The 19,385-nt window shown below is 38.1% G+C and overlaps 1 protein-coding gene across 18 annotated transcripts in view; it reads left to right on the forward strand.

Moving 5' to 3' along the window:
• ptk2aa (protein tyrosine kinase 2aa) overlaps nt 1-19,385 on the forward strand; it is a 95,975-nt gene that overhangs the window by 46,215 nt on the left and 30,375 nt on the right. For 7 of the 18 annotated variants that reach the window (XM_038279404.1, XM_038279405.1, XM_038279397.1 and 4 more), the window contains 8 exons: nt 7,697-7,837; nt 8,007-8,084; nt 8,205-8,312; nt 9,634-9,751; nt 10,148-10,178; nt 11,426-11,493; nt 11,725-11,811; nt 19,326-19,343. In XM_038279404.1, the coding sequence (XP_038135332.1) occupies nt 7,697-7,837; nt 8,007-8,084; nt 8,205-8,312; nt 9,634-9,751; nt 10,148-10,178; nt 11,426-11,493; nt 11,725-11,811; nt 19,326-19,343 (649 nt within the window). The remainder of the gene's footprint in view (nt 1-7,696; nt 7,838-8,006; nt 8,085-8,204; nt 8,313-9,633; nt 9,752-10,147; nt 10,179-11,425; nt 11,494-11,724; nt 11,812-19,325; nt 19,344-19,385) is intronic. The other 11 variants (XM_038279398.1, XM_038279409.1, XM_038279401.1 and 8 more) reach the window with 4 other exon arrangements.

Raw genomic sequence — 19,385 nt, forward strand, 5'->3', positions numbered from 1 at the left:
CATTTATTTTGTTCTGCAACTGAATGTCTAATTCTTTTATCCTTTATGATTCCTCTCATGGAATTTATTTACCATAAACCTTCATCTCTTCTGGTGTTTCCACCATTCCTGCTGCTCCCAGTTTAGTTTTATTATTGTTCAAACAGAACAATAATAAAAAGTGATGAAATGCAGAAGCTAGAATAAGCTTGTTAATCTGTTTACTTTAAGTAGTAAAACAGGAGTACCAGATACTGAGAGGACAGACGCTGCTCTCTGCTCTAAAGTTTATATAAATAGTTACATTTGGGGGAATTATTAAGGAGATTTCTTTTTTTCTTAGGCGAATTGGATATTCGTGCAATGCAGATTAAACATTTTCCCCAGTTTGACTCTTTATGCCTGTACCCTCCTCCTGACTGTCAAATTTTGGAATAAACAAGTCTAACAAACAAAAAGTAAATGCTTTAAGGTTATATAATCCAGTTATATAACAGCAATTTCAGTTCATTCTGCAAGATGAGAAACACACCTTTTTACCGTATCATTGAATAACCTTAAAGCTATCAATTTTTGCTTTTCCAGAATGTTTAGTTTAGAAATTCAGGTGGGAGGGAGCAGACAGAGAGCAGCTGCACATAATCAGGCTGAATGCATCAGGTCAAACAGGACGACTACTAACCATAGCTGACTTTCGCTGGACTCTTAAATGGTGAGATCTAGAGAGGATTTATTTATACACTTCCTTGTCTGCTATATGGACTCTGGCATCAGGTGGATTGTTTTGTGTTCCTCAACACTGATTGAGGTTGTTCTTTAATCCAGCTCCCACCCTGCAACTAATTCAGAAAGTTGAAATGTCTTTTTATTTTCTTTCAGCAGTCCACTGTGGTTTACGATTCGTAAAATCGTAAAAACTAAATATATCAGTTTGACATACTCTGATCAAGGTGGCCCTAAATATTATTTTAGTCACTCTAGAGTTTTCTTATCTTTTTGTTTTTATGGACAATCAGTGGACAGGAGTCTGTTCATGTCACATTTCACCTCCACTCTGCCTCGATCGCATCTGCTCAGGAGAATATGGGAAAGGTTAGAATTCACCCAAGTGAAGTAGAACCAGCCCATCTGGAGCCTGTGGAAAAGGGAAAACACCCCACCAGCTAGTCTGATTCAATAGAGGCAAATAAAACTGAAATCAGGCCTTTAAAGCATCAATCTTTGATTATAGCAAAGCAATTTTAGGACGTGAATATTTTGGAAGACGGTAAACTTATGGAAAAAATCTTGAACTACTGAATGAATTGCGCTGACACCAATGTATTGTTAGTAACTTTTTTAGGTGAATTCTGAGACCACCTGATACAGGATAAAAATCTCTCTAAACTTAGAGGAAATATGCAACATTAAACAATATTTCCTTGGTTACTGCAAGGTCTTTCTCCATATTATCAGTACTAGTTTGTGAAATTATTACGTTTCTTTGCTTTAGAGTGACAAAATTATTCAGCAAAGCTTTAAGCCCTTTTTTAAATAAATTCCTGGCTTGATATTAATTCTTAACTATAAACCTGTGAAAGACTCATACTTATGAAACTGGATTAACGTTTGGTTAGGAAATTGAAATCCAGACTATTTTTCCACTAATAGTGGATTCCTCTAAAGAAATAGTTCTGTTTAAGGAGGCTTGAGGTAAAAAGGGGATTTCAGTAGCTAGAGCCTAAAACTTAACTGTTACGAAACACATGGAGTTCTAATCCCAAGGTTAATCTGCTTTGTTTCTTTCTTATTTAAACATGCAAATAATCCTCATAAATGGTCAAAATAACCATAAAAGTTAGAGGTATTAGATGCTAAGTTTGAAAGTGAATAGCTAAATACTATTCCAGTTCAAACTCTCAGATGTTTGCCAGCCTTCTGCACAGAGCTGCACCTTAAAGTTTCAGGTTAGTGCAAACACTGGCTACCTTCTTACAGTGCCTGTCATATAGGGTGCATTTCTACCTGGCTAATGCGGTTTATCAATGGAAAAGGAGGGGGCCAAAAAATAAAAAAAATAAATAAAATGACCCTGGTTGTTCCTACAGTTAAACGCACCTTAATTACTGCACTCTTGACTCTCAGCAGCTGGTGTGACAGGGCTCCATCTGTTCCAGTAGAGCGGCTCAGTTTCTAAAGCAGTTTTATAGCTGAAATGTGCCTCCACAGCTTCACTCTTGAATAAAGAAAGGTCTTCCTTCAGCCAGATTTAAATATCTGTTTATTTATTCTTCAGCAAATTTTGGCTGGTTCTAAGAAAAACAAACAAGGTAGAACTGATAAAAACTCCTCTTAAGCTTTGAACATATGGATATTTGGATAGCAGGTACAAAAGCAAGCTTTTTTTGTTTTGATAAGAGGATACATAGAAGAAATATCATTCAGTAATCAATTAAACAGGCTTTGAGCATTTATAAAGTTTTAACCTAAAATTATATTAAAGTGTTATGTAACTAGAGTGTGAACTGCTTTGATTATAGTAAAAGGTTTCGATCGTGTTGGTGTATTTATACTGTTAGCATGTGTTTTATGGTAAACAGTGTAAATTTACGGCACGTGTTTATGGGCACATCTTTGTGTGTCTGAGGGTTTCACAGTGTTAAAGTCCCAGTGACCCGAAAAGGTCCTGATGTCAGCAGGCGAGCAGACAGATGCTCTACAGACGGAGTCTGTGATTGGGCACGCTCGTGTATCTATGCATGTTGTGTGTGTGTGTATGACCTTTAGGTCAGAGTTAAACCTGCTCTTTCATCTCAACAATGAGAAGGAAGGGGGAGGTGTCGGGGAACAGCTTCTCCCCCATTATTCTCCCTCCTCTGTTGTAGAGCAAGGCTGACTCCCCTCTCATCACCTGCCTACTTACATGACCTTCTTTTACTCCCTCTTCACCAAGCATTACCTTGGATTTCTCCAGTTAAAGCTGTTTCTTTTGGCTGCAAAATTGCGTAGAGTCAGAAAGTATAAGGATAAAAGTATAGCAAGTTTAGTTATTTAATCGCATGGAAGACAGGATTGAATACTTGATCCAATAAAAAGAAACATCTATTTGTAAAGAAAAAAAATGCATTAAATTAATAGATAATTTATAGTTATATTTACCCTAACCCACACCCGCTGAAACGTTGCGATCATTTCTGGGTTTAATTTTTTTTTGTTTTTTTTACTCTTACCCAGACCTTTTAGTCTTCATGTTGTTACTAAGAGAATCTTGAAGTTGTCTTTTTGATGTTTCTTTAGTTATTTTAACTGATTTTAAAGACACTATCTACAGCCGTTCCTACCTAATGGTTTAATAATGCCGCAGCCTATTTGTTTAGCACCAACTAACTGAGGACAGTTGACAACTGATTAGAGAAGCATAAAATCAAGTCAAATTGATCAAATATAACCATTGATGTGAATAATTGTTTTTGGTATTGTAGCTGATGTGTATGAAACGATGCAGCCACATGTATTTCTTAAAGCCAGTTATTGAAAACATGGCAATATTTTTATGATGTTTGAGAGGAAGGAACCTGTTAAAGTGTAGTGAACCCAGGGTAGGATTATTTTAGCCTCTCCTAGCAATCAATCCGTGCTTGTTAGAAGATTATAGGTTGCAATTTCCTTGTTGTTGTCATGATGTTGCCCCTGATCTTGTGAGTTTTGCATGAAAAATGTCAAAAATCCAAAACAGGGAAAGTTTACCTCACTGCCTGAATATAAAGCTCAATATCAACCTGCAGAGAATGAAAAAACATAGGACCCTTAATGTGTTACATCCAAGCAGATCTTTGGAATTTAAGTATCACAATAATATTGTAATGATTCATATGTTGCCCAGTTATCTATTGAATTTAAATGTGCAGCTATGGCCAAGTTGGGCTATTATAATCATCAGAAATTCCCACTATAATGAGACTACTGTTATTATTGATTCTATTGTGTTATTTCATAATCGGCTAAAAAAATCACCTTCTTCGTTTTTTCTAATATGGTGACACCAGTTCAATAAAGATGAAGCAGTTCTTGTGGGAAACTAAAATCACATTTCTGCTGCTTGTTATAATTCACACGTGCGCTTGTGTTAATGTGTGCGATGTTTTCTGGGTTGGGGGGACTTCACAAAGGAGGGAGCGCAGCTGTCATATACGTTTCGGTGGTTCACTCTGCCTAAAGGGAACCGTGATCATTTAATGGGATTATTCTCCCTCAATAGACTCTGCTCACTTACTCAAACACACTCAGCCCAGAGCAGATGGCTGCGGTAGTAAACAGTATCTTATGTTAGCTGTTGTAAAGAGTAGAGTCTGTTCATTGGTATTGACAGGCTGGGCAGCAGGTTTAGTGAAGCTGACCTTTAGAGATCAAAGTTTGAACCAGCCACAGCTTGATTTGAAAAGCTAGTCTCTCTTGTCGGATGAATAGCATATTGAAACACCAACCATGCTGTTAAAGTGGCTTCATTATCTTGTCCTCTTGATAGATAGATTCAGGAATGTAAAAGAGAACAGTAAAGGGTTAGAACATGCTGACAATCTACCAAAACTCCTGTGTTCAATGGCAGAAAGCGGCTTTGCTATATTTGCTGTGATAAGTGGGTTAAAAAGTAGTTTTAATACACTTTTATGCGAGAAAGTCCACCATAAAAAATAGTCTTTGTAGTCAGCTCATCAAGATTACAATCCTGCCTTCAAATATTATTTTTCTGTCTGAGCCGCTAAGATCCCCACATAGCGATGGTGCGCTGTCACCTGGAAACCAGCAGTAGCTGCCTCAGGCCGGGTCGCCTCTTGGGGACTTTCCTTCTACTGTTTGTGGAGGCTGGAAGTAGATGTTAGCATTTTTCAGATATGTGGTATAAACTGCAGACACCAGAATAATAAAAGCAAACATATTTTGCTGTCAGGTATACAGGTTGCTCTAGACGCGCTGCAGGACCTTTTGGTGCGCCTTGATGTGTGTCAACCATTGAATTTGCATGTATAACGCCTGCTTCTGCTGCCCAAAGCACATCCAGTGTGAACATAAACCGCTAATTAATGACATCTTGAATAAATCTTTAGTACAACAAATTAAGATCATTTGTTTCACAATTGTATATTTATTATAAATTTGGGATGAACATTATGTTTTATTTTTGACATGTATGGAATTTGACTTTGTTGTTTTCCATTTCTGGATGATAATGGAAAAAGAAAATCAAAAGGGAGTTAAGAAAAATTTTATTGATCTCACAGCGGAGAAATTCACTGGTTACATATTGGCATAGTACTTAAAGAAGGTGCAAACAAGGAGGAAAAGGTGCATTAGGAATAAGAATAAATAAAAATAAATAAAAAAATAAAAATAATAAATAAATAAATAAAAAAAATACAAGGGAGTAACACAGAGATTTGAGGTGATATATGTACAATCAGGATGGCTTATATACAGGTGGATTGACTTTACAGATATTTCAATATATACTGTGCAATATATACATATGTTGCACAGAATATGGCACAGTCAATAAATAAAAAACTATAATCCCTTTTATCTTTTTAACATATTAAACTAAATCACTTGATTTATCTTTGATTTGTCAGTTCATATGTAGAGTTTTTATCCAACAAATTATAGCGCTGAGTGAATTTAGAAATTAAACTCACCCATTCAAAACATTTTCACTGCTAATTTAGCCTGCAGACCCTCTTACAAAAGGGACCTGTTAATCTGGTTTCATTCAACTCTGAAATGCTCAGCTACAGCATAGGCTTGTTAAATTGTATCACATGCAGAAAATAAATACCAAGTTGATCAGTGTTTTTCCACTGTTGCCTAATTTCAACAGAAACTCCATTTAAATGGAGACTCAGCATTTGTGACCCAGCATTTAAAGAATAAAAGCTACTTTACAAACTAAAAATCTAAATGTGAAGCTTCAAACACCTTAAAACAAGGTCCTGCAGCCACATAGATTTTATTCACATTGCCTAACCAGTTTTTACATTGTTTACACCAATAACTATTCAAGACGAAGAGAGAAATAATAATTAGAAGTATGTGGTAGTTGGACGGCTTTTCAGTGTAGTTGTGGTAAGTATGGTGATGGGTAGGCTGATAGCCAGCTCAACCGCTTCCCCTCTGGAAGGGCGGACATTTCTGTGTTTGTGGTGGAATTCTAGGAATTACAACAGCAATCCTATCTGGAGCATGAAGAAGACCTAAAAAACATGCAGTCCTAAGGGTAGGCTCACATCTGCCATTGTTGATGGGTGAACACTGTTCATGTCTGGCTATGAATTTGTTTTATTGTGGGGACCATTTCACAGGAAAATGCTTTATTGTTTGGACTTAGAAGTACCTGTTATGACCAACGATTGGTCCTTATTGGGAGAACTCTCCTTTCTGGGTTTTAGGGGAGTTTAGATTAGGGTTAGGGTTGGGTACGTGTTAGTAATGGTCAAACTTAGGGTAAGGGTCTGGGTTAGGCCATAGAAATGAATTCAAAATGAATTAAAGTCCCCATAAGGATAGCAAGAGATAACACACGAGTGTGTGTGTGTGTAGGTGTGTTGATTCCCTTGGGCTCAACAACTGGACAGCTGGCAGCAGCACCGTGTAATCTTTAAAACTGTAGTCTTTACAGTGTTTACAGTGGAATAATACATTTGTACAGCACTGTATTTCAAAATGATTGGACGGGCTTCTTGTTTTTTATATTTTTTTTACCTTCCAACCAAAAGCTGCTATATTTTACTGGAATCCAGTGTGATGCTGACTTCTTTCTCTATCACCCTAAAAAGAAATCCAGTGCAAACAAGCTTTTATCTCAGATCAATTAGTTTGGTGTAGTTAACGTTCAAGAAACTCTTAGAAAATAACTCGGAGGTTGTCACTAAATCAAAATGCCAACAATCCTTTCTTCAGAATAACTTTCTGAATCTTTCCAGGCTTCCTCCATCTGTCAGCTGCAGTCTGTAAATACCTGCCATTCAAGCTTTATAGCTCATAAACATGGCAGCATTCTGCACATTGAGCGTATAGCGGCCTACTTTATATCTTCCTCTGATCTCTGCTATAATCTGCAGAACAGGACATGTTTTCTCCATACAGAGTTCAGCTGAGCTTTTTTTTAAAAAAATGTTTATTATATAATAATGCATGTATGTTAATTCTCCCCACATGTGTAAGCCTTCTGAGCTACATTTGTTTGACTTCCTGCAACTGTGTTGATCATCTTTATTTGTGGTTACAAAGAATAGATAGGATTTTAAATTATATTTCTGTTCCTAGAAGGATTTCCTGGCGTCTGTCTTGTCTGTGGGGGCATTGCGCAGAATAAAAGAAAAAAGCAGTATTAGATCAACTCTACAATCTACCCTGGAAAGATTTGATTATTATGTGTAAAGTGAAACTGTCACCGAGCAGACTGACTCATGATGTTTAATTTTCTTACTAACAGCCACAGTGTGTCTCTGTTTAGCTATCGATCTGAACTGTGAATGAAGTGCAGGGGTCAGTTTGATTGGAAACAGAGTGGGCTATTAGTCAATCAATGTCTGTCACTGTACTTTAATGGAGGAAGATAAAAAGACTACCTCCACTTCATCCTAAATTAACAGATTTTCTTCTGCTTTTTATTCCTTTTTTTAAGCATCAAGGATATAAACAAACCTTTAATGACTGTTCATTTTATTGTTTTTCTGCTCTTTAGGCCAAAACTCTGCGGAAGTTGATTCAGCAAACATTTAAGCAAGTGGCCAATCTGAATGATGAACAGTGCATCCTTAAGTTCCTGGAGATACTGGCACCTCTGTACCGCTATGACAAGGAGTTCTTTAAGTGCGCCCTGGGGGTATGTGCTTCCTACCTTTTCCTTTAGAAGTCAGGGTCGGTTTCTCTCTTTGTGCCACTGAGCTATTTTTGAACTGTGTTAGACTGACCCCTTTTGGTGGCATCAGGTCCTGCATGCAAACAGTCAGAGGTCCTTTAGTCTCTTCTTTCATTTCTCTTATCTCTTACAGTCCAGCTGGGTGATCCAGGTAGAGTTGGCCATCGGGCCAGAAGAAGGCATCAGTTACCTTACTGATAAGGGATCAACAGTAAGCAACAGCTTCACACTCTTCTCATTTTTATTTGAGATTTTTCTTTTATTTTATTTGTCCTTATAATATGATGAACATCTGAAAAAAAATTTTTTTCCTGTGCTTATCTGTCTTCAGCCCACACATTTAGCCAACTTTAACCAGGTCCAGTCTATCCAGTACTCAGCTATGGAGGAGAAAGACAGGAAAGGCATGCTACAGCTGAACGTAGCCGGGGCTGCTGAGGTACTGTGCTACCGTTGTCTGTCTGACACTCATAACTATATCCTATAAACTATAAACTACTATAAACTATATCCTAAACTTTAGGATATAGTTTATGTTACATATGAATATTCACCACCAGTAATCATGAGATGTTAATATTTCTGCCTTTAGAATATGTCTTGTAAAATCCACACAGTGGATAGGTAAATATTTCAAATTACATTACCAGCAACATTTAATAAAATAAGTTTTTAAAAACTTTTTTTTATGCAAAAGTACTAATGTCACACTGAAAGATCTAGACAAATCAGTCTTTAATATAAGTGTTATTATTTGGTAGAAAAAAAAAAACTATTGGCACATTAAACAGAACCCCTAAGAGTGTGTAATAACTGACATATATGGCTGGGTGGGGATGAACATCTTCACCACTATTTCTGATTGACCTTACCTATAAACAATAGATCCTCTTTATCAAAAATGTTTTGTTCAACTTTGTTTCCTTTCAAACCAGGATGTACAGTGCAGAACAACCTCTGTGTAACATGTGTTTACTTCCTGATTCCTGAGCCAATCATATGAGAGTTCCCAGGGTTGCTGGCTTCCTTCAATAGTCTCATAATACCTAAGAAGTCTCTGCATCCTTCAAAAGTATCTGCACAGCAACTCACTGTGTCTGAATCATCCTTATCCGATTTGAAACACTTGTTTTTTTATTAACTATTGCTTCCTTAAAGTTGCCTACATCCCGTTTTTGAGCCACACCAGAACAAGAGAGTATTTTTTTTTACAAATGTAAATGCAGAGTTTTTTAAATTTCCTTAGATGAAAGCGGGAGAGTGTTCTTTCTTCAGACAATATTTCAAATTGAGCTTTTTTACCACAAATGCTCCATACAGGTCTGCAGTAAAACAAGGGAGGGATTTCTGGGAAAGCCAATTATTTTTTAACCACAGATTTTTGTCCCTTGGTTTTCTTCTTCACTTATTTCCAGCTGAGACTTTTCTCCTACAATAATTTCCACACACGCTCGCTGCTGTGTATAATCTTTCTTTCACGTCATGTAGTCAACGCTGTTGCTTGGTCTCTGGAGTTTAATTAAACAACCATGCCGCTCAATGTTTAACATGGGAACAACGCTTTGATCAACTTCAGTCTTTATTGGTTTGTTGACATTTAAAGCTTTGGATTTGCAAACATTGTCAGTGCTCTCTGTAAATGACTTTGTTCCCCCGCTGGTGTAAGAGGCAGCTGGAAACCACATGGATTAATTGATTGTGTGTTTCCCTCTCAGCCTGTGTAACAGCCTCTCTGTGTTTGTGTGTTTTTACCCATACAGCCTCTCACAGTCACGATAGCATCGCTCACGACTGCAGAAAACTTGGCTGACTTGATTGACGGTTACTGTCGGCTCGTCTCCATGGAAACCCACTCATTCATTGTCAGAGTACAGAAAGGTAGATGTGCAGAATCACTTTGAGATATTAACCTGGAAGGAGAATCTTAAACGAGTAGAGCAGGCTGAGGAGAACCTTTGGCGTTTGTTCAAAGTTATTTTTAAGAATGGGTTTTTGGACTGGAAATCAATGAAAAAAAAAAAGATTTATAATAAGTTTTATGTTGCTTACAGCATTAGAAATGTACGTGTTACTACTTGGTAACAGTAACATGTAGATTAAATATGATCCTTGTGTTTAGCTGTTTCTGTATTTTGCCCTTCATGGAGCAGAAATAGTTTTATTAGTTTTGCTGATTATACACTCAAAAACTCTTATGTCATATTTTCTAGTTAAAATGAGTGTTAGCGGTGAATGCTGTTTGTTTTAACTGCAGTGTATGCTTTTGTCCTCTAGAGGGAGAGAGAGCTCTGCCTTCCATCCCAGTGTAAGTCCTTAAATGTTCTTTTTGTGCCTCTTCTTGCATTATTGGTGGATCATAAAATTCTTAAAGATTTCTAATTTCCTAATTTCCTTTGATCTCATAGTCCAGAATCAGCTTAACCAATCTAAAGGGCTTGGTTACTTCCTTAGAAGACAAGTGTTGCTCAATCATAAATTTTGTATTGTGGTTTCCAATAAAAGCGTTGAACTATAAAAGGCACATGTTGAGGCATTTAAAGCGGAAACTGTTTCAACACTTTTCTAAGGTACTAAGGTTCTAAGCTTTTTCCCATCAAGCCACAAATTCCTTATTTCCAGAAGTGGCTGATAAGATATTTTTTCTAATCATTCCTAAGGTGCTATGTTATGGTTTCATATATATTGAAGAATGTAAAAGTGAAACAACATATTTTTGTAACCCTAAAAACTTAACTAAACTTAATCTTAGAAATACTGAGCTTCTCATTTTAAATGACAACACAGTTTACCTTATAGGCCAGTTATTATAGACAAATTGAGATTACAGTAAGCACCATCCATCCAATGTACAAGATTGTGGAATTTTAAAATAAACATATTAGCACACTCCATACCTAAAATAAGGAATTCTGGAAGTTTCAGTGTAGAAGGTTTGAATCTGACGTGGAAAAATGTAAATAAATCCTTATGGTGAGGTAATTGTAGTCTAATGATGTTTTTAGGTTTATCTCTTTGGGGATCCTGTTGCTGTTTGTAGCCTAGACTTCATGGTGGATACATTTTACTATTTCTTGTTCAACTTCAAACATGAGTACTTTTGCTTACTTTTCAACCTAAATCTCTCCCCCATGCTCTGTTTCCTTGGTCAAATAAGGAGATAAAGAAGGAAGCCACATATTTTCCACTTTGGGTCTTTAAACATTCTCAGTCTCCTCCTTCCTCTCACTTTGCTCCCTGCTTCTCCTTTCTCATTTCCACTGTAATCAGTGATGTGAGGATCTTAGTGAAGCTCAGCTGACAGAATGGCAGACCACAGGAGAGAAACCATAAGGATTCATCTTCAGCGAGTCATAGTCATGGTTTCCTTTTTCCACTTTGGTGGGCTGCCTGTGGGAGCTTGAACGTGTCGCAGCTGTTGACTCTCTGTTTAGATGAGCTCACTTTGGAATCACTTTATCTCAGTTTTTTTTTGTAGCTCTAGAAACATTCTTTTAGCTGTTTGTATGTTGACTGAGCTACTCTTTTCTTCTTTTTTTTTCCTGTGTAAATTAGTAAAGTTTCCAATAATGAGAAGAAGTTGGAGGCAGTCCGGAGTGGAGTGAGAACGATCTCCGTCTCTGGTAAGACTTTAAACTATGCAAAACTGACTGATATCGTTTTTCCATTTCCTCCAACATCTGCTTTTTTTGCACAGTGTAGAGACTTCCTCTCCCTCTCTATTTTCCTGCCCTCTCTTTTTCCCGCCGCATTTTGTATCCATCCTTCTTACTTATTTTCCTCATATCCATTTACTCTTGGTTTTTCCTCTCACTCTGTCTTCTTCTCTCCCCCTCCCCCCCGATTGGCTAAAGATCTAGTGACATCGACATCCCCCAAGCCAACCAAGGCACGGCGTTTCCTCCTCCCCTTTGTCTTCTGTTCAGACTCGCCGCCCAACGGTATCATGGCCGTTATTGGACACTCAGTAAAAGAGCATGTGTATAAAACTGTGATGTGGCAGAGTGGATTTTCTCAACCTGCCATCATAGTTCTTGGATTTAAAGGAGACACAAAATAGGCACTGAGAGCCTATAAAGATAGTTGCCCTCATTACTTATGGAAAATACATAAAATCTCAGGTTTCTTTGCCTAATTTCAAATCCTTTAAAACTCCAGAAAGAAACTGCAGTTGGACTTTTTTGTTGGCAGGAATATTCTGAGCTTTATGTGTCTTTGGTGTAACGTTGGAGTGATTTACCATCAAACGTATAAAGCTACTTCATCCAACTTGGCCAACTTTAAAGCTCTTCAGTACAAAGCAGTGCTTTCTGCTTTCTTTTTTAAATTAGTGTGACTAAATTTAATCATGGTTGCAATTAGCATCATTAAATAAAGCCAGTGCATTTCTCATGGATTGTTTTTGGACTAGTTTTCTCTGCAGATTGCAGTCCTAACAAGCTGTAGATGTGAATTAGAGGGAGTACATTATATGAAGAAAACAGTAACTGCAATGCTATTGCTAAATTTAGCACACATCAAAAAGAAGGTACATACTCTGACTCTTTTCTTTCTTTTCTTCCTCGAAATGTCCACTGCAATCATTAATATAGAAGGTAGTGAAAGTCTATCCAAATATTGAATATACTTTCAAATATATTGCTTGCATGCGGAACCTAAATGCAGACCTTTGCAATCGGGAGAATCGCAGACGTTGATACTGTGACTGTAAGTGTATATTTTGTTCAGCTCTAAATCTAACATCTCTGTGTTTCTGTTGGCTTTATTTCAAACGCATGATCCTTAACTTTGTGGCTTCTTTAATCACAAACAGCAGCAACACAAAAGAGGCTTTTGGTCACCATGACCTGGCTTAAAAAACTTAGACTTAGACAACTTTTATTCCCATTTTCTATATAGTGCATACAAAACAAAATTTTGTTTTTTAAAGCTTTCATGACATTTCCATTTCTTAAAGTGCAGCAGTGATCAAATGTAAACAGTGTCGGAGAAAAAACAAGATTATTGTGCCTGTCTGAAATAGATGCATCCATTTCTAGATGCATCTTTGCATAATTCAGTTTTAAATCTTTATTTAGATGGAAAAAACATTGTGAAACTCCTTTATGTTTTCTGTTTAGCATCTGCTGCTCAGGTCATTGTGGGACATTGGAATGTCCTCCATCTTCCCTAAAGTGCTTTGAGATGTTAGCTTTATAGATAAATGACTGTAGAGAAATTACTCTGGATTTATTTGTGTTTGTGAAAATGTTTTCTTTTTAGTCGCAGTGCTTTAAGGATAATTGTCCCCATCTGATTTATTTATGGTTTGGTTTGGGGACATCCTGAATGGAACAGCATGTGACTCGGAGCCTGCCATCATCAGGACAGCTCAGAGTGAATCTGGACAGCATCTGTGTCTGTGTTAGCTCTTTTTCTCAAAGCTACTTTTTATTTACTGTAGCTGCAAACACTGGTATTTAATTCAATTCAATTCAGTTTATTTATATAGCGCCAAATTCACAACACATGTCATCTCAAGGCACTTCACAGTTCAACCAGATCATACAGTCAAATTGATACAGTTCTCCATCTAAGGAAAACCAGTTGATTGCATCGACTCATTGACTCAATACAATCCCTCACACTAAGCATGCTTGTAGCGACAGTGGAGAGGAAAAACTCCCTTTAAACAGGAAGAAACCTCCAGCAGAACCAGGCTCAGTGTGAGCGGCCATCTGCCGAGGCCGACTGGGTTCAAGAAGACGGAAGCAGAGACACAAAAGCAGCTGTAATAGGCGGCCCCGTCCAGGAAACACACAGCCAGGCAGACGAGCTCCGAGCCAGCTCCCATGTCAGAGGACGAAGAAAGCACATCCACCCAGTCACAGCACAGCTGATGTTTCTTTCCAGGATGACGTCACAGCCAAACAGGAACAGACAAGGCAAAGCTACTCTGAGGAAAAGCAGATAGAGCAGAAGGTTAGAGATTGAACTAACAGATTCTGCAGAATAGGAGAACAGAGAGAGAATGAAGCAGAATGATGAAATGGGGGTCCCTATGTCCTCCAGCAGTCTAAGCCTATAGCAGCATAACTATAGAGATAGCTCAGGATAACCTCAGCCACTCTAACTATAAGCTTTATCAAAAAGGAAAGTTTTAAGCCTAGCCTTAAAAGTAGACAGGGTGTCTGCCTCACGGACTAAAACTGGTAGTTGGTTCCACAGGAGAGGAGCCTGATAACTAAAAGATCTGCCTCCCATTCTACTTTTAGAAATTCTAGGAACCACTAGTAAACCTGCAGATTGAGAGCGAAGTGCTCTGTTAGGAACATAAGGAACAATCAGATCTCTGATATAAGATGGAGCTTGGCCATTTAAGGCTTTATATGTGAGAAGGAGGATTTTAAATTCTATTCTTGATTTAACAGGAAGCCAATGAAGAGAAGCCAGGATAGGAGAGATGTGATCTCTCTTTTTAATTTTCATCAGAACTCTGGCTGCAGCATTTTGGATCAGCTGAAGACTCTTAACTACAGTTTGTGGACTTCCTGATAGTAAAGAATTACAATAGTCCAGCCTTGAAGTAACAAATGCATGGACTAGTTTCTCAGCATCACCCCTGGACAGGAGATTTCTAATTTTTGCAATGTTCCTCAGATGAAAGAAGGAAATTCTAGAAACCTCTTTGATATGGGATTTAAATGACAGGTCCTGATCAAAAACAACACCAAGATTTTTTACTTTATTATCTGAAATCAGTTTAATCCCATCCAAATGAAGTGACTGACTAATCAGCTTATTTTTCAAAGACTCTGGTCCAAAGACTATAACTTCTGTTTTGTCTGCATTCAGAAGCAGAAAGTTAAGAGTCATCCAGGTTTTTATGTCTTCAAGACATGCCTGTAATCTATGTAATGGGTTAGCTTCATCTGGATTTATAGACAGATATAGCTGGGTATCATCAGCATAACAGTGAAAATTAATCCCATGCTGTCTAATAATTCTACCAATTGGGAGCATGTATAAAGTAAATAGAATTGGTCCTAGCACTGATCCCTGTGGTACTCCACAGGTAACCTTTGAGCATGTTGAAGATCTATCATTAACATGAACAAACTGAAATCGATCAGATAGATAAGATTTAAACCAGTCTAATGCTGTTCCTTTAATTCCAACAAAATGTTCAAGTCTTTCTAAAAGAATATTATGGTCAACTGTATCAAATGCAGCACTAAGATCCAACAGGACGAGCACAGATACAAGTCCATTATCTGAGGCCATGAGAATATCATTAGTGACTTTCACCAGAGCTGTTTCAGTGCTATGATGAGCTCTAAAGCCAGACTGAAACTCTTCAAAAAGTTCATTATGGTGTAAGTGATCGCAAACTTGCTTGGCAACTACTTTCTCAAGAATTTTGGATAAGAAAGGAAGATTGGATATAGGTCTATAATTAACCAAGTCATCTGGGTCAAGAGACGGTTTCTTAAGCAGAGGTTTAATTACAGCAACCTTAAAAGCTTTAGGTACATATCCCTGAAACAGAGATAAATTAATCACATCTAAAATGGAGGAGGAGATCAAAGGGAATGCCTCCTTAAATAACCTGGTTGGAACTGGATCTAACATACAAGTTGAAGGCTTAGATGAAGACAATAATTTTGCTAATTCAGAGAGTTCAACTGGATCAAAGCAGTCTAAACCCGGTTCAGATTCCATGACTACCTCAGGTACAATCGCGGATAGAGGAGTGCTTATGATCTTATTTTTAATAAGATCAATCTTATTTATAAAGAATCCCATAAAATCATTGCTGCTAAGAGCAGGTGGAATGGACGGTTCAACAGAGCCATGGCTCTGGGTGAGTTTGGCAACTGTATTAAAAAGAAATCTAGGATTATTCTTATTCTCCTCTATTAATGAGGAGAAGTATGCTGCTCTTGCTTTACAAAGGGTCCTCTTATACAGCAGTAAACCATTTTTCCAGACTAGGAAGGACTCCCGCAGGCCTGTGGAGCGATATTTTCTCTCCAGTTTCCTAGCATTTTGCTTCAAAGTACGCAGCTCTGCATTAAACCAAGGAGCAAGCTTTCTATTTTTAACGGTTTTCATTTTCAAAGGAGCTGCATTGTCTAAGGCAGCACGCAGAGAACTAGCAACCCCATCAACAAAATCATCAACCTGTGAAGGGGAATAAGCTATGCTTTTGCATTCTGCAGCACTGCTCAGCGACAAAGAGGAGAGAGAAAGTGAAGCAGATTCTTTAAAATTTATAACTGCACTATCTGATAAAGATCTACTAAAATGTAACCTTCTTTTGGGGGAGGAGAACTCTGTTAAAGTAATCCTGAAGGTTATTAGAAAGTGGTCAGAGAGGACAGGGTTGTGAGGAAATACTGTTATTTCTTCACATTCTATGCCGTATGTCAGCACAAGATCCAAAGTATGAAGATGAGAATGTGTGGGACTATTCACATTTTGAACAAAGCCAATAGTGTCTAAGATAGCATTAAAGGCTGCTCTTAAGCTATCGCCTTCAATGTCAGCATGGATGTTAAAATCTCCCACTATGATGACCCTGTCAGTTTTTAATACCAAATCAGAAAGGAACTCTGAAAACTCATCTAAAAATTCAGAGTAAGGACCTGGTGGACGATACAAAGTTACAAAAAGAAGAGGTTTTCTTGCCTTGAAATTTGGATCAGGGAAATTAAGGGTTAAATGTTCAAAAGAGTTGTAGGTATTAACTGTTTTGGGAGTAATCAGTAAGTCAGACTGGAAGATTGCTGCTACTCCTCCTCCTCGCCCAGAACTTCTGGGTATGTGAAAATTTAAATAGCTTGAAGGAGTTGCCTCATTTATGCTCACATAATCCTCTTGCTGCAGCCAGGTTTCTGTAAGGCAACACAAGTCAATGTGATTATCACAAATCAAGTCATTAACTAGCAGACTTTTAGAGGAAAGAGATCTTATGTTAAACAGACCGCATTTAATTGTTTTAACTTTTTCCCCAATTGGAGTTATTTTTATTTTTATTAGATTATCATGATTTACTCCTTTAGGAATATTTGCTAATTTATTAGATTTTGGTCGTGGGCAAGACACTGTCTGGATGGAGTAAAGAGTGGGTAACAGTAGAGAAGCTGCAGAGATGTGTGTTAAACTACAACTCTGCTTCCTGGTCTGCACCCTGGGTGGTCAGGGTTTTGGAGGACTAATAAATGTGGCCAGATTCCTAGAAAGAAGAGCTGCACCATCCAAAGTGGGATGAATGCCGTCTCTCCGAATCAGACCAGGCTTTCCCCAAAAGGATTGCCAATTATTAATGTAGCCCACGTTGTTTTCAGGACACCACCTAGACAACCAGCGGTTGAATGACGACATGCGGCTAAACATGTCATCACTGGTCAGATCAGGGAGGGGACCAGAGAAAATTACGGAGTCCGACATTTTTTTGGCAAACTTACACACCGAAGCAACACTAATTTTAGTGACCTCCGATCGGCGTAACCGGGTGTCATTACCACCAGCGTGAATAACAATCTTACTGTATTTAACCTTATCCTTAGCCAGTAGTTTCAGGTAGGATTTGATGTCGCCCGTTCTGGCCCCCGGCAAACATTTGACTATGGTCCCTGGTGTCTCTAATGCCACGTTTCTGACTATGGAGCTGCCAATCACCAGAGTGGGCTTCTCAGTGGGTGTGTCACTGAGTGGGGAAAACCGGTTAGAAACGTGAACGGGCTGGTGGTGACCAGTGGGCAGAGATCCACGACTACGCTTTCTGCGTACAGTTACCCAATCGCCTGGCTGCTCAGGCACTTTTGGAGGACAGCTACGTGGGGGGCCTACTTTAACTCCTGGATGTTCAACAGCCTGAAGCCTGGATTCTAACTCTGACACCCTCGCCTCCAAAGCTACAAAAATACTACACTTATTACACATACCATTATCACTAAAGGAGGCAGAGGAATAACTGAACATCTGACACAGAGAGCAGGAGAGAGGAGAGGAAGAAGGAAGAGTTGGAAAAGAGTCAAGGGAGGGAGAGAGAGAAGCCATAGCAATGCTAAGCTAGCGCTAGCCTAGGCTAGCTACTCCTTGCTATCAGAAATAAAACAGCGTGAAACTGACAAGTGCTCAGTAGAAAAGTGCAGCAGAAGGTGCTATGTTTTAAAGTAGTCAGTTAGAGATATCACAGAGAAAATAACTTAACTTCGGGTGGAATTCCTCTGGACAGCTGCAACAGCTGCACACTCAGTTAAACCCCTTTTAACTTTTTTCCCCATTTTGTGAATTTTATTGTTTTGTTAGATGGTAAATAATTACAAAGTGTTGCATATCTGTGTAGGGTAAAGACAATAATAATCGTTTCCAAAATACTTTAAAATATGTAACAATTCTGCCTGGCATGACTCAAATCCTTCCCCAATAGTTTAAACTCAGTCAGATTTTAAGGTGAACATAGGTAAATATTTCAGGTTTTTGTCCAAATTCTCAATTGTATTGAGTTCTAGACTCTGACTGAGCCATTCTGATTCAGAAAAAACATATTTTAACCATTTCATTACAGCTCTGTCTCTTTCTTTTAGCTGTTTTTTTTTTTTTGTTGGAAGCTTAAATTTCAACTCAGTCTTGCGCACCATCTAACACCTGTTCTTCCAGGATTTAGTTTCATCCATCAGCTCAGATAGCACAAATAAGGACAAGTGTCCCAGCACCATGATGCTGCCACCACTATGTTTTTATTTGGGGTTGCTGTGATATGGCTGAGTGATTCTTTTTGAATCTGCATCTTAAAACTTGGCCATAAAGTTAAATGTTGGTCTCTGTCAAGAAAAGCACTTTCTGCCAAATGTTTGCTGTTTGTCTGATTGGAACTCTTTTAGCTTTCTTTTATCTGTCTCTCTTCTTTCCAGCTTTTTAGAGCAACATTTTGATTCAGTGACAGTTTCCCAGATTTAATTCCATCACAAAACTTTAGTCCTAAAAAAAAGCATGAAAAGGCTAGTAGTAGAGCAAAGGTTGGTTACCAACCATTAGGTTTAAACAATGAACTAGTATTCAGAGTAATGTAGTTCAGGAAATGACAAGAAACAAGATTAAATGTTGACTCAATGTTTCCTTAAGTTGTTTTTCTTCTGACTATGTAGATCTGATAACTCTGAAAGGTAAAAACTCACTGCCCCATATTTGGATTTAAATAGCTTGAATGACTTGAAATGAAGTTTTTCCTGCTTTTACTGGACATTCACTCGTCTGCTGAGGGAGTTTCTAACTGACTGCATTGTGTGTCATTATCCAGAGAATCTAACAGCTTGCGGTTTTAGCTTGTCATGCTCTAACCTCTCTGTTTCTTTTTTTTTATGTTGTCTTTTTTTTTCTCTTTTCCCCTCGGCTTCTCTCTCTTCCGTCCTGCTGCCGCCTCTCCTTTTGCTGTTCCATTTCCTGCATGCTCTCCTGGACCTCGCAGAAGACCTTAGCGGGGACGGTAAAGTTACACTGTTGTTTATAAATCTCTGTGTTGTTCTTT

This window comes from Cyprinodon tularosa, unplaced genomic scaffold, assembly GCF_016077235.1.
Source record: "Cyprinodon tularosa strain WSP-4 unplaced genomic scaffold, ASM1607723v1 ctg15, whole genome shotgun sequence".
Lineage (NCBI taxonomy): Eukaryota > Metazoa > Chordata > Actinopteri > Cyprinodontiformes > Cyprinodontidae > Cyprinodon > Cyprinodon tularosa.